Raw genomic sequence first — 14,172 nt, 5'->3', positions numbered from 1 at the left:
ACCAGTTCTTGTGTTCTCATTAAAATGGAAGTTTTGCATAGTGATTGAGAGCATAGACTCGGGAACCAGATTGCTTGAATTTGAATTATCTGGTGAAGTCTGGGCAAATTACTTAACATCGGTATAACTTAGTTTCCTTATGTATACAGTGGAGATTTGAAGAGTAAATTTATTTTTATGTGAGGTGCTTAACGCAGTGCTTTATACATAGTATTATGTATGGTATGGAAGGTTTAGCTATTATTATTGATTGATTTGGGAGAAAGTCAGTGGAATAACATCAATTCTTATTTACTTTACCTGTGTTTGTATTCTTTAAAGATCTGCCTATTTCTTTTCGTTAAAATGGCCAATTTCTTTGTTTCCTTGAAATAATAGCAGCCTCTATCTCTTGAGGCACACTATCACGGTGATGAATTAGACCTCTAACAACTGTGTTCGCTTTACATTTTCTTTTGATAAATAGGATTCTAGTGTTAGGGATATTAATCCACTTTGTTAATACTTGTTTTTTAATTGCAAAAACAGTATGACACAGTGGGAGCACTGAAAAAATTCCCTTCTTGGGATATTGCCATCTTTGCATTGTTTTGTGCCACACTGTACTGGAGGTATGCGTTAATCAGCTGTCCTGTGCCTGGATGGTCTCTTGCCTGGAGGCTCAATCACTTGACTGATGGCCCTTTTGACAAAGACTATAGGCAGTTTCCTACAGCTGAATTAGCATTTTAAACTGTTTAAATAAATCACTTTTATTTTTATTTATTTATTTATTAAAAAAAATTTTTTTTTTCAACGTTTATTTATTTTTGGGACAGAGAGAGACAGAGCATGAACGGGGGAGGGGCAGAGAGAGGGAGACACAGAATCAGAAACAGGCTCCAGGCTCTGAGCCATCAGCCCAGAGCCCGATGCGGGGCTCGAACTCACGGACCGCGAGATCGTGACCTGGCTGAAGTCGGACGCTTAACCGACTGCGCCACCCAGGCGCCCCAATAAATCACTTTTAAAAACAGTTGAAACAGTCCAAGTATGAAAGAAAAAGGCAGTTTATTTCCATGTTTAAAATAAGTCCCCATTAATATTTTTCAAAGCAAATGTTTGTGTGTTTTGAAATTTTATTAAAAAAAATTTTTTTTTATTTTTACATTTTATTATTTTTGAGAGAGAGAGACAGAGCACAAGTGGGGGAGGGGCAGAGAGAGGGAGACACAGAATCCGAAGTAGGCTCCACGCTCCGAGCTGTCAGCACAGAGCCTGATGCGGGGCTCGACCCACCAACCATGAGATCATGACCTGAGCCGAAGTCAGTTGCTTAACCAACAGAGCCACCCAGGTGCCCCATGTGTATTTTGAAATTTTAAAAAGTTCTGTGAAATTCAATTTATCATTGCAGTAAACTTTCATAAACCACTTGCTTTAAGAATTACTGGTGATAGGGGCGCCAGGGTGGCTAGGTCGGTTAAGTGTCTGTCTCTTGATTTTGGCTCGGTCAGGATGTCACAGTTTCTAAGTTTGAGCCCCGCATTGAGCTCTGCTCAATGCGTGGAGTCTGCTTGGGGTTCTCCCGCCCATCCCCTGCTCACTTGCTCTTTCTTTCTCTCTCTCTCTCTCTCTCAAAATAAATAAACTTAAAAAGAATTACTGGTGATAGTGAATAGCAGAAATGAATTTTGTATAATAAGCGAAACTTAGTACAAAATTTTTTGAATTTAATTGCACAAGCAGTTATGTTTCAATGAATTACTTTTTATTTTGTTTTTGTTTCAGTTTAACTAGTCACTGTTTATTATTTTTGTTTAGGTTGTCAGATTTCATAATTAAGGCAGCTGAAATACTGTATTGTGAGATAAGAGGCCATCCATTTTGGAGTAGCTCTGAAAAGCTCTCTGTATCTGAAAACTACATTGTTCATTTGAGTTGTTACATGAGATGTCTTTAGAATCTAATTATGTTTGTTTGGGATCAGATATGATTAAATCTGTTAAAGATTGAGAACAAACGATTCAGCATTTCGAAGTACCTAAATCCTGAGTCTTAGTAATGTAGAAATACTTTTTTTTTTTTCCCCAAAGGCAACTGTTTGTCTTCCTTTCCCTTTTTATCAAAATTTACTAGAGGGGCACCTGGGTGGCTCAGTCTGGTGAAACCTCTGACTCTTGGTTTTGATCTCACAGTTAGTGGACTCAACCCCCATGTCGGACTTTGCGCTGGCAGCAGAGAGCCTGCTTGGGATTCTCTCTCTCCCTCCCTTTGTCCTCCCCCACTCGCTCTCGCGCACTCTCTCTCAAAAAAAAAAAAAAAAAAAAAAAAACAGGGGCGCCTGGGTGGCGCAGTCGGTTAAGCGTCCGACTTCAGCCAGGTCACGATCTCGCGGTCCGCGAGTTCGAGCCCCGCGTCGGGCTCTGGGCTGATGGCTCAGAGCCTGGAGCCTGCTTCCGATTCTGTGTCTCCCTCTCTCTCTGCCCCTCCCCCGTTCATGCTCTGTCTCTCTCTGTCTCAAAAATAAATAAAACGTTAAAAAAAAAAAATTAAAAAAAAAAAACAACTACTTAAAAAAATTCACTAGAGATAATATTTTTTTTACTTTCTGATCAGCATTTCTATTAGAATTTTGTTTTTAAATTATAAAGAAACTCAGTATCCCAGAATATTAAAAAAGAATACTGTACAGATCCTTGATATCCCAATATTTAAAAACAAAACATAACCAGGACGTAAGAAAATAACAATAAACTCAGAATATAAAGTTGATTTTTTAGTATGAGAGGTAAGAATTAGCTAATGCAGCTAAATAATAACCTTTGTTGAAAAGAGAGGTGTCTTGAATAACAGTGAAGCAACAGAAGAAATAATGGACTTATTAACTTATTTACATCATCAAATCAATTCTTTTGACAGATAGCATTTTTATTCATATGGAAGTTTTCTCACTGCAGTGTCTTTGGACTGTTATTTTAATAATCTAGTGTTTAAATTTATTTTTTCTTAAAAACATATAGTTTGGAAGTGGCCTATTATTTTTTTCTGGTGTAACACTGGAATGCTGTTGATTTATTGCCATGTCTGTTTGTAGGTGTAGTAAAAGTATTTAGAGATAATTTAACTAGTTCTTCCTTGGGGTCTCAGCCATACCCAGACTTTTAAGTTAAGGATGGGATTTCAGTTCTGATAACTGTTCTTTGTCAGACACAATAATATTTCTCCTTCAGTGACATTAGCCTGTGGGTATAAATTGAGTCAGGATAGATGAATAGTTGCATCGACATAGTTATGCTGCATTAGAATCCATAGTGCAGGGGAACACTGAGTCAGCAGTTTGGTTTCAGTTGTTGTACAAATAAATGCATTGCATTGCCACATAGTCATATTTTATTGGAGGGAGTATTTGCTGATTTGTGCTATAGTCAGTGACATGGAATGAAGTTATTTTAAATGCTATAAAATAAAGGATTTAAAGCTGTATTGAAAAGTGAACATCTCAAAGTGTTTTTGTGTGAAATATTCTGTGTACCTATTTCTTTTATTCGTCATCATTAGCTTAGCAAGCATTTTACTAAATTATTAACTAATCATTAACTGTTCTGTAAGAGGATATCACAGGTAATCCAGAAAGAAAAGTATGCCATGTCGGTATTTATATGCATTTAACGACTACTTGATATATGCAGAGTATTAACATATTGTCTTATCCACTTACTAGCTGATTAACTTAAGGCAAATTGCTTCCCCTCTAACCCTTCGTTTTCTCATGTGTAAAATGTGGACAAAGATAATACCTATCTCATAGGGTTATTATGGGGATTACATGAGTTAATATGTGCAGTGGTTATGCTTAGCGGTCAGTGAATGTTAGCTATTATTATTGTGTAATTAATTGTAGATCAGTGAAAATTCATCTGTATTCTTTGGCCTTACGGCTAAGCTTATAGAAAAGATGCTTAACTTGTTGAGAAATAATGGATGTGATGATTCATTTTACATTTGGTTATTTAAATTTCTTACTGGTCATATAACACCTTTGTTGAGGTTCCAAATTAAGTTTTATAAAGGTGAATAAGGTCTTCTGCTTTTCTTTGAAGTATATTATTTTGGAACTTGTATAGAAAGTCAGTAAGAGAGGAGTGAATTCCCTAAGAAATTCTAAGAGAAGGGAGATTTTTAGTTTTCTCCCTTGGTTTTGGCATAAGAAATCTATATTGGGGGGGTGGGCTAATAAATCAGATCATCTTTGAGAGATTAGTAATGGATTCGAGGAACATAATGATAATTTAATGATTCCATTTTTTAAACCTTTGTCATCTCTCTTTAATTGCTTCTGTAACTGAGTTTGTGTACTAACTTATTTATTAAAGTAACGTTAAACACTGAAATTCTGTGATCCCCACAAAGTGGTAGAAGGGAAATAGTTAGAATTTATGAAAAGATTAATTGGTAATTGTCTTTTGACATATTTTTTAATATACCAAACCATTAAATCTTTTGTCACTACTTTTATAATATAACTTGTTAGCCTTTACAGTTGGGTAAGTTGTAATATGGTTACTAAAGCTGAATTGAAAAACATGTCAAGTTTCTAGGAACAAAAGAACTATCTATAAGCAGAATTGTGTAGCTATGCACAGTTCTCTACCACTTGTAATTTTTTATATGTCTTGGTAATGACTCTATCTGGACATAGAGCCTACTCCAATTTGAGGGCATTTCAAGTAGATCTCTTATTCTTGTAGACAGAGTGACTTTAGAAACAGAAAAAACTCTGAACTGTTGTCATTGTAAATGTCACAGGGATAGGCAAATAGTCTTCCTGACCAAATATACACTTTCTTCTATAGTATTGAATTTGACCGGGATTGTGACTATTTTGCAATTGCTGGAGTTACAAAGAAGATTAAGGTCTATGAATATGGCACAGTCATTCAAGATGCCGTGGATATTCACTACCCTGAAAATGAAATGACCTGCAATTCCAAAATCAGGTACTTAGATTATTTTTTTGGACATCATGTTGCGTGTGTATAACAATCAGTGACTATAATTAGTATGAGTTTGTTGTTTTACCTTTCTGTGAGACTCCTTATTCAGTTATAAAAAAACACTGGAATTGTGTACAGAGGAGACTTCAGAATCTGTTTTAAAGTTATCGGTTGCTTTTACCCTGTAGGGGTTAGTAGTCATTGTTTTCCTGTTTGACCAATGAAAGTCCTTTTTGTTTCACTTAATCAAATAAAAATCTTTGTCGTAAATGGCTTTCCATGGGGTGTTGAATAAAGGATTACAATAGCCTATGAATAGTGTCTGAAAGTCAGGATTTTTTTTCCCCTAGCAATGCACATCTCTCTAAATATTTTAACTGTTTATAGTTTTAAGAGTTTTTTTCTTTTTCATAAGAATATTCTGCTGCTTTTCATTGAGGGCCTTATATTTAAGTTTCATACAGTAAAGGTTAGAGTTCATAATGAGTGCTTTTCAAACCTGGAGTACTGTTAAAAATGCAGGAACTGGGAATTACTTCGGATCTGCCCCCCAGAATCTCAAAGGAATCTTAGAATCTGCATTTTTTAAACAAGCTTCCTAAACAATTCTCATAGGCACTGGCTTAAAATGGAATGATACACGGAAAGTGTCTAATAATAAATTTATTTAGAACTTTGAACATTTTCTAATTATACCTATTTTACCTGAATTCACCTACTTTACACACATATGTAGTATGTGTGTGTATATAGTATATATGCTCATTTTAATAGTGTTAATAATATAACAAGTATTACAGTATTTATGTAATGTATTTGTTATAGCTTTCCTTTTCATTTCCTAATTCATCCCTAAAAATGATAGACTGATAGTTTGTGAGCCTGCTCATTCATCAGTGGCGCTCGTCATCGAGAATCTATTATAGTTATTTTATCCTAAGTGGAAAGAAAATAGCATGAATAAGACATAACTTTATTGAGTTCTTATGTGGCAAGCATTGTCTTAAATGATTTATCTTAAGTAGACTTAACTATGAGATATTGCCCCATCTTATGTACAAGGAAGCTGAAGTACAGAAAGGTTAATTAACTTGCATAAGATCACACAGCTAGTCTCTGGAGGAGCAAGGGTTCAAGCAGGTAGTTTCTTCACCATGTCGTGCCACTTATTTATGAAACGGAGGCCAAATAGTAATACCTGTTTCATAGGATTATATTTTAAATAAATCCACACAGTGCACTTAGCATACTACTTGGCCATTATCAAGATTCCTAAGAAATGTCACTGTAATGAAAAGGTGGATTAGGGGGTTTACCTTTTTTAAACAAGCTTCCTAAGTTATTCTCAGGCACTGGCTTAAAATCAAATAATACAAGGAAAGCATCTAATAATATATTTATTTAGAACTTTGAACATTTTCGAATTATCCTTATACCTATTTTACCTGAGTCAATTACGTATGTGAAAATACGGCAATACTTTATGGGATGTTGGAGTAAATGGAAGAAGCCGTTCAAATCTGGAAGCTATGAGCTAAAGACTGAAAGGGTCAGTGTGTCAGCACACCCGAAGCCAGTTTGGAGCACACAGGTTTGGAAGGTGAACTAAACTACCCCAAACCACAACTGTGAAGCGGCACATCTAGAATTTGAGCTCAGGTTTATCTAACTCTAAAATTTAGCCCTTTTAACTTGCCATGTAATTTCTCCCAGAAATCTAGTAAGTATATGTAAACATGCAAATGAACTGTTAACCGTTTCTAAAATTTAGCATGAATGTAGCCAGTAGAGAGCAAAAGACTTTGTTATTTTCATGTGCTTTGAGATCATCTAGGTTAATTGCTTTCTAAGTGGCTTTTTCCTTAATATACATTAGTTTTATCATATGCTTCGTTCATATATGTGTCTCACCAAAAGCATACATTTTTAGATGCGTTCTCAGTTTTGGAGCACTTGAGAATAGCTGAAACCGTAAATGTTAAAAGCTTAATTCTAACTTAAATTCTTTCAATTGGAATTTCAGTCATAAGCTTATATGAAGATTTTTTGTTTGTTTGTTTGTTTTTGGATGTGAGTACAGAAACCCAATTCAAATTAGTTTATTAGTGTATCTCATTCAGCACAACTTGATACAGGGGCCTGTACAATTTGATTAAGTCTCTGTCTTTCGGCTATGGCATGCTTTGTGCCCTGTTGGCTTTCTGTTTTCACTCATAGATATGCTTTACTCATGTATGAAAGATGGCCAGTGGCAGCTGTAGGCTTATGTCCATCTTTTGGCTAGTGAACAGTGTGAATAGTGGTAAGGGTTGTTACTTGGTAGTTCAGTAGAATAACGTGGGAGTTATTTGATATATTTTTTCCCAAATATGTTGTTGGCAGATTAAGGATTATGAAGTCATGTAGACCATTTAAAAAGGGTTCTAATCTTTTCTGAACACATCGACATTCTTTGTATTCGTTGTTACTTACTTTTACATGAAGTAAGGCTTAACTATCTTTCTTTCTTTCAGCTGTATCAGTTGGAGTAGTTACCATAAGAATCTGTTAGCCAGCAGTGATTATGAAGGCACTGTCATCCTATGGGATGGATTCACAGGACAGAGGTCAAAGGTCTATCAGGTAAATAAGGATACTAGTTTACTTGTTTTAAGAACCACATTTTTACTTTCTTAATAATTGTAGGGGTTTATGTGCTTTATAGTTACAAATTTTAGCCACTGATTTAGCCTTTTAAAAATAACTATATGATAACCAAATAATGCTTTTCTGAAGCATCTCTTCAGACTTGTTTTGCATTTATAGAATGTGTCAAATAAATTTCCAAAAGCAATAAAATATGTATATGTAAAAAGTTTGGGAACTACTTTGCATCTCATTTGTTTTCATAGCCTGTTTTATCTCCCTCCCACCAGAGCAATAAATTGGTATCAAGCTTTTTGCTTTATTTTACCATCTATGTTCTGTCTGAGACTACTTTGTCTTCCTTCTGTATCCAGGAACATGAGAAAAGGTGTTGGAGTGTTGACTTTAATTTGATGGATCCTAAACTCTTGGCTTCAGGTTCTGATGATGCAAAAGGTACAATCTGAATCTCCTCTCCTACTTTCCCTCACTTCCTTATACCCAACTTAATTCCTTTTACTGGCAGAGATACAGATATTTATTAAAACTTGTGGCAGTCCTTTGTGATTATTATTGTAAAACTAATCTAAGCACAAAAATCTATCTTTTGGACTGAAAGAAAAATGAATATACTGTATCTTCATTATAATAATTTTTTCTGGATTCATGTCACATGGTGACATTTTTATAACCAATTCCTTTATATATACCATCAAGTCAACTTTTTTTGATGAAATATTTAGACCTGTCTCTGTTTTAAATGATATTAAATTTCTAGTGTATGCTGAAGTCTTTTAGTGAAGTTTATCATATTTCAAGGCAAGAGTTCTTCATTTTTTTCCCCCGCAAATTTAATTGACCTCTTCTGTTTTTTCTTGTATATCCATATTTACTATTCATTTTTTTCAGTTGTCCATACTGTTTTGTTTTGGCTTGGTTCTTCTCACCATTAGATTTCTAAAGCCCTGTTAACAGATTTCTTTAACCTTATAGTTAATAGCCTTAATTTTTTTGCCCTCCTTTTTTGCATGTAACTTATAGACTAGCGATTAGATAGGCAGAGATAACTCTAGTGTTGAAAAGTTTATTTCATAATGATAGTGCATGCCCTATTTTGTAAAAGGGAAATGAACATATCTGGATTTCCCCCCAAAAGATCAAAAAGTAGCAAGTTGTTTACCCTTTTTAATGGTTATTTTGAAAGAGAGAGAGAGAGACAGAGACAGAGACAGAGACAGAGACAGCAAGCATGAGTGGAGGAGGGACACACAATCTGAGGAAGGCTCCAGGCTTCGAGCCATCAGCACAGAGCCCGACACGGGACTCAAACTCATGAACCGCGAGATCATGACCTGAGCCGATGTTGGACACTCAAGCGACTGAGCCACCCAGGCACCCCTAAATGTACTTTTTAATAGTATACTGAGGACAGCCTTTATTGAGTTGAATACTTGTATTTTAGTACTGAAGAGTAATATTTATTCAAACGTCTTGACTGGTCAGAGTCTTTCTCTGGAAAATAGAAGCCAATGGAAACGATTTAAGTAGGCAAGGATTTTTAAAGCTATTTATTCATGTTAAATTGTTTTAAAATATACGTAACATGAAATGAAGCATTTTAACTGTTTTTAAGTACTGTTTAGTGGCATTAAGTACATTCATGATGTTGCAGTCTTCACTGCCGTTAGTCCATAGAACTTTTTTCATATCGTCAAAACTGACACTTTCTACCCATGAAACAGAGCTTCCCATTTCCCCTTTACCTAGCCCCTGGCAGTCACCTTTCTGCTTTGTGTCTCTATCGATTTGACTACTCGTAACTACCTCATATGAGTGGAATCATGCAGTATTTGTTTGTGACTGGCTTATTTCACTTAGCATAAAGTCTTTAAGGTTCATATATGTTGTAGCATGTATCAGATTTTTTTTAAATTAAATTAATGGATTAATTAATTATTTTTTTAATTTACATCCAAGTTAGCATATAGTGCAACAGTGATTTCAGGAATAGATTCCAGTGATTCATGCCCTATGTATAACACCCAGTGCTCATCGCAACAAGTGTCCTCCTTAATGCCCCTTACCCATTTAGCCCAACCCCCCTCCTGCAACCCCTCCAGCAACCCTTAGTTTGTTCCCTGTATTTAAGAGTCTCTTATGTTTTGTCCCCCTCCTTGTTTTTATGTTATTTTTGCTTCCCTTCTGTTTCGTATCTTATGTTCTTCTGTTTTGTATCTTAAATTCTTCATATGAGTGACGTCCTATGATACTTGTCTTTCTCTGACTAATTTCGATTAGCATAATAGCCTCTAGTTCCATCCACATAGTTGCAAATGGCAGAATTTCTTTTACAAGGCTGAATTATAATGTATTCTATGAATGTATCACATTTTGTTTATCCATTCATCATCTATAGACATACATTTGGGTTACTTCTACCTTTTGGGCTATTATGAATAATGCTGCTATGAACGTGAGTGACAAACTATCTTTTTATGTCCTGTTTTTAGTTCTTCTGGGTATATACTCAGAACTGGACTTTCTAGATATGGTACTTCCATGTTTAATTTTTTGAGGAAACATCATTCTGTTTTCCATAGTGGCCGCACCATTTTACATTTCCACCAGCAGTGCCTAACTGTTTCAGTTTCTCCATATCCTCACCAACACCTGTTATTTCCTTCCTTCCTGGTAATGATTTTAATGGTGTGAAGGGGTATCTTATTGTGGTTTTGCTTTGCATTGCCCTAATCATAGTGATGTTGAGTGTCTTTTCATGTGCTTATTGGCCATTTGCATATCTTCTTTGGAGAAATGTTTATTCAAGACCTATGCCAATTTTTTAATTATTATTATTTTTTTGCTGCTGTCGAATTGTAGGTGTTCTCTGGATAGTCTGGATATATATTCTAAAACTGTTTGGTTATTTTGAGAGAGAGAGGGAGAGAGAGAGGCAGAGACAGAGAGAATGCCTATGGGCATGGTGTGGGGAGGGGCAGAGAGAGGGTGAGAGAGAATCCTAAGCAGGCTCTGCATCGCCAGCACAGTGCCTAACATGGGGGCTCAAGTTCACGAACCGTGAGATCATGACCTGAGGTGAGGTTAACCAACCGAACCACCCAGGCGCCCCTGGATAGTCTGGATATTAATCCCTTATAAGATATGTGACTTGTTCATAGTGTGCTTTGATGCACAGAAGTTTTTCATGTTGATGAAGTCCAAATTGTCTAATTTTCTTTATGTTGCCCGTGCCTTTGATGTCATATCCAACGAGTCATTGCCAAATGTAATGAAGATCTTGCCCTTTGTTTTCTTCTGAGAGTTTTATAATTTTTGTTCTTACATGTCTTTGATCCATTTTGAGGTGACTTTTGTGTATGGTGAAAAGTAAGCATCTGACTTCATTCATTTACATGCGGAAATCCATTTTTCCCAGTACCACTTGTTGAAAAGATTGTCCTTCCCTCATTGAAAGGTCTTGACACCTTTCAAAAGGTCAAAAATCATTTGATCATATCTTCAGGGGTTTATTTCTAGAGTCTTTTCTGTTGGTTGGTCTTGTTTTTTCTACCATACTGTTTTGATGACTGTAGCTTCGTTTGAAATGAGGAAGCGTGAGTCCTCCATCTGTCTTCTTCTGTTTCAAGATTGTTTTAGCTTTTTAGGGTCAACGAAGATCCCGTATGAATTTTAGGGTGAATTTTATTTTATTATTTCTTTTCTTCTGCTTTCTTTGGTTTTAATTTGCACTTCTTTTTCTAGTTTCCTAAGATGGAAGCTTGGATTATTGATTGTAGATCTTTTCTCTTTGCTAATATATGCATTTAATGTTATTATAAATGCCCCTATTGCAGTGCTGGATCTCACAAGTTTTGATAAGTTATATTTTAATTTTCATTTATTTCAAAATATTTGAGAATTTTTTTGAGATTTCTTACTTGACTTATGTGTTATTTAGAAATGTATTGTTTAGGGGTGCCTGGGTGGCTCGGTCAGGCTTCTGACTTCAGCTCAGGTCATGATCTCGCGATTCATGAGTTCCAGCCCCGTGTCGGGCTTGCTGCTGTGTGCGCTGAGCCCGCTTCAGATCCTCTGTGCCCCTCTCTCTCTGCCCCTCCCCTGCTTGCTTGCTCTCTCAAAAATAAATAAACATTAAAAAAAAAAAAGTGTGTTGTTTAATCTCTAGAGCGTTATGGAATTTTCTAGCTATCTCTCTGTTACTGATTTCTAGTTTAATTCCATTGTGGTCTAAGAGATACATTATTTAATTTCTCTTTTAAATTTGTTAAGATATGTTCAGAACCCACATTTTGGTCTGTCTTGCTGAACGTCTCATGTAACTTTGAGAAGAATGTATATTCTAATTAGATAGCCTGTAGATACCGTTTATATTCATTTGAATGATGGTGTTTTGAATTCAGCTATGTCCTTACTGATTTCTTACTGCTGGTTTTGTCCATTTCTGATAGAGGGGTGTCTATTTTTTAGATTCTATATTGATCTGTTTCTTTTTTTTTTTCCTGTAACACATTGTCTTGATTTATAGCTTTATAGAAACTCTTGAAGTCAAGTAGTCTTCCATTTTTTTAAAAAATGGTTTTAACTCTTTACTTTTTCTGCTCTTGCATATGTGTTTTAGAATCAGGTTTGCCAGTACCAATGGAAAATCCTGTTGAGATTTTGATTAGGATAGTATTGAATCTGTAGATCATTTTTGGAAAAATTGATATCTTAATATATTGAGACTTCATTCCATGAACATGGTTTATCTTTCCAATTTAGGCTTTAAATTTTTTTTAACAGTTTTATAGTTTTCTGCATACAAACCCTGCACATTATTACAACTAAATAGTTTGGTTTTGGTGCTATTGAAAATGTTGTTTAAAACACATTAGTATTCATTCATTGTTTACTAGTTTGTAGAAAAACAATTGATATTTAAATATAAATTTTGGGGGCGCCTGGGTGGCTCAGTCGGTTAGGCGTCCGACTTCAGCTCAGGTCACGATCTCGCGGTCTGTGAGTTCGAGCCCCGTGTCAGGCTCTGGGCTGATGGCTCAGAGCCTGGAGCCTGCTTCCGATTCTGTGTCTCCTTCTCTCTCTGCCCCTCCCCCGTTCATGCTCTGTCTCTCTCTGTCCCAAAAATAAATAAACGTTAAAAAAAATACATATATAAATTTTGTTTCAACAAACTTGCCAAAATTCTCTCTTTATTTTTAAGAGATTATGTTTGGAGATTCCAAACTGGAGGGCCAATCATGTCAGCAGAGTTGTAGAGGCCACTTTAAGGCAACAGACTTGAGCAGTGGAAAACTTGTATCATGTAAAAGGTCCCACAGTGACTGCTGGGCTGAATGCAAACAGGCTTATTAGGCAACCCTCCTCAAAATAGCCATAAGCTCTAATTGACCAATGGACTACTTACAATCAGGCACAGTTACCAAAAAAGGAAAATGCTATGTGTTCTAATACCTCCTCACTGCCCCCAAAACTACAACACCCCACCACTGCCTTCTGGTAGATAGCCTCTCCTTTGCTGTCCTGCCTGCTGCTTCCTTGCAGTGTATTTAAGACACCTCTGTCATTTTTATTCTGTCTTGGGTGAACTCTTTCACTGCCCGTGCCACTGACTTCCACCTGATCTGGTTGCCCCACGAGAGCCACTAATCCTTTTTTGTTTCCAAAGTGTGTCCATTTCTTTTTTTCTTTTCTTTTTCTTTTCTTCCTACTTTCTCTTGTTTTGTTGCACTTGCAAGAATTTGCAGAATGATGGTGTATACAGTGGTGACAGCAAACATACTTGCCTTGTCCTGATCTTGTGGGGAATGCTTATAGTCTTTCAACATTAATAGGATATTTTTAGGGTTAGGCTTTTATTGAACATGTTTTTTCAGGTTAAGGAAATTCTATTCCCTGTTTGCCAGGAATATTTATCATGAACGGATGTTGAATTTTATCATGATTTTTCTGTATCTCTTGAGATGATTATATTGTTTTTCTTCTTTTTTTTCTTAATGTCCTGAGCTATAATGATCTATTTTCATATCTTGAAGTAGAGTTATATTCCCAGGACAAACCCCATTTTGGCCATGATGTATTATCTCCTTTCTGTATTGCTATGTTTGAGTTGCTGAATTAATTTTTTAAAAATATTTTTGCATCTATAGTCATGAGGGGGTATTGGCCTTTAGTTTTCTATTCTTATAAATTTTGTTGTGGCTTTTGTGTCAGGATAATGGTGGCCTCGTAAAATGATTTCTCTTGTTTTGTGGGAGGTAGAGATGGAAGTGATTATTTAGAATTACTGTTGTTTGGTTCATAAATCTTCCATATAATTTGTTGTTGAGGCTTTCTGGGCCTTCAGTATTCTTTGTTTGAAGGTTTTAACTAAGAATTTATTTTTTTGTAATTGAGGTGTAGTTGACACACCATGTTCCATTAGTTTCAGCTGTACAACATGGTGGTTCAACGTCTTTATGTTACGTTGTGCTCACCACAAAGGTAGCTACTGTCACTTGTACGATGCTATTACAGTCCCATTGACTATGTCCCCTGTGGTATAGCTTTTATC

General features: G+C 35.8%; 1 protein-coding gene across 8 annotated transcripts in view; it reads left to right on the top strand.

Moving 5' to 3' along the window:
• Nucleotides 1–14,172, top strand: part of COP1 (COP1 E3 ubiquitin ligase) — a 281,667-nt gene that overhangs the window by 157,754 nt on the left and 109,741 nt on the right. For all 8 annotated transcript variants that reach the window (XR_003965751.1, XM_030301693.1, XM_030301697.1 and 5 more), the window contains 3 exons: nucleotides 4,836–4,979; nucleotides 7,490–7,598; nucleotides 7,976–8,057. Coding sequence is in view for 7 of the 8 variants with exons in the window: in XM_030301693.1 (XP_030157553.1) it covers nucleotides 4,836–4,979; nucleotides 7,490–7,598; nucleotides 7,976–8,057 (335 nt within the window). In the remaining variant the exon portion in view is untranslated. The remainder of the gene's footprint in view (nucleotides 1–4,835; nucleotides 4,980–7,489; nucleotides 7,599–7,975; nucleotides 8,058–14,172) is intronic.

The sequence above is a fragment of the Lynx canadensis genome, chromosome F1, assembly GCF_007474595.2.
Source record: "Lynx canadensis isolate LIC74 chromosome F1, mLynCan4.pri.v2, whole genome shotgun sequence".
Classification (NCBI taxonomy): Eukaryota; Metazoa; Chordata; class Mammalia; order Carnivora; family Felidae; genus Lynx; species Lynx canadensis.
Note: the sequence above shows the minus strand (reverse complement) of the source record. Positions and strands in the feature narration are given on the sequence as shown.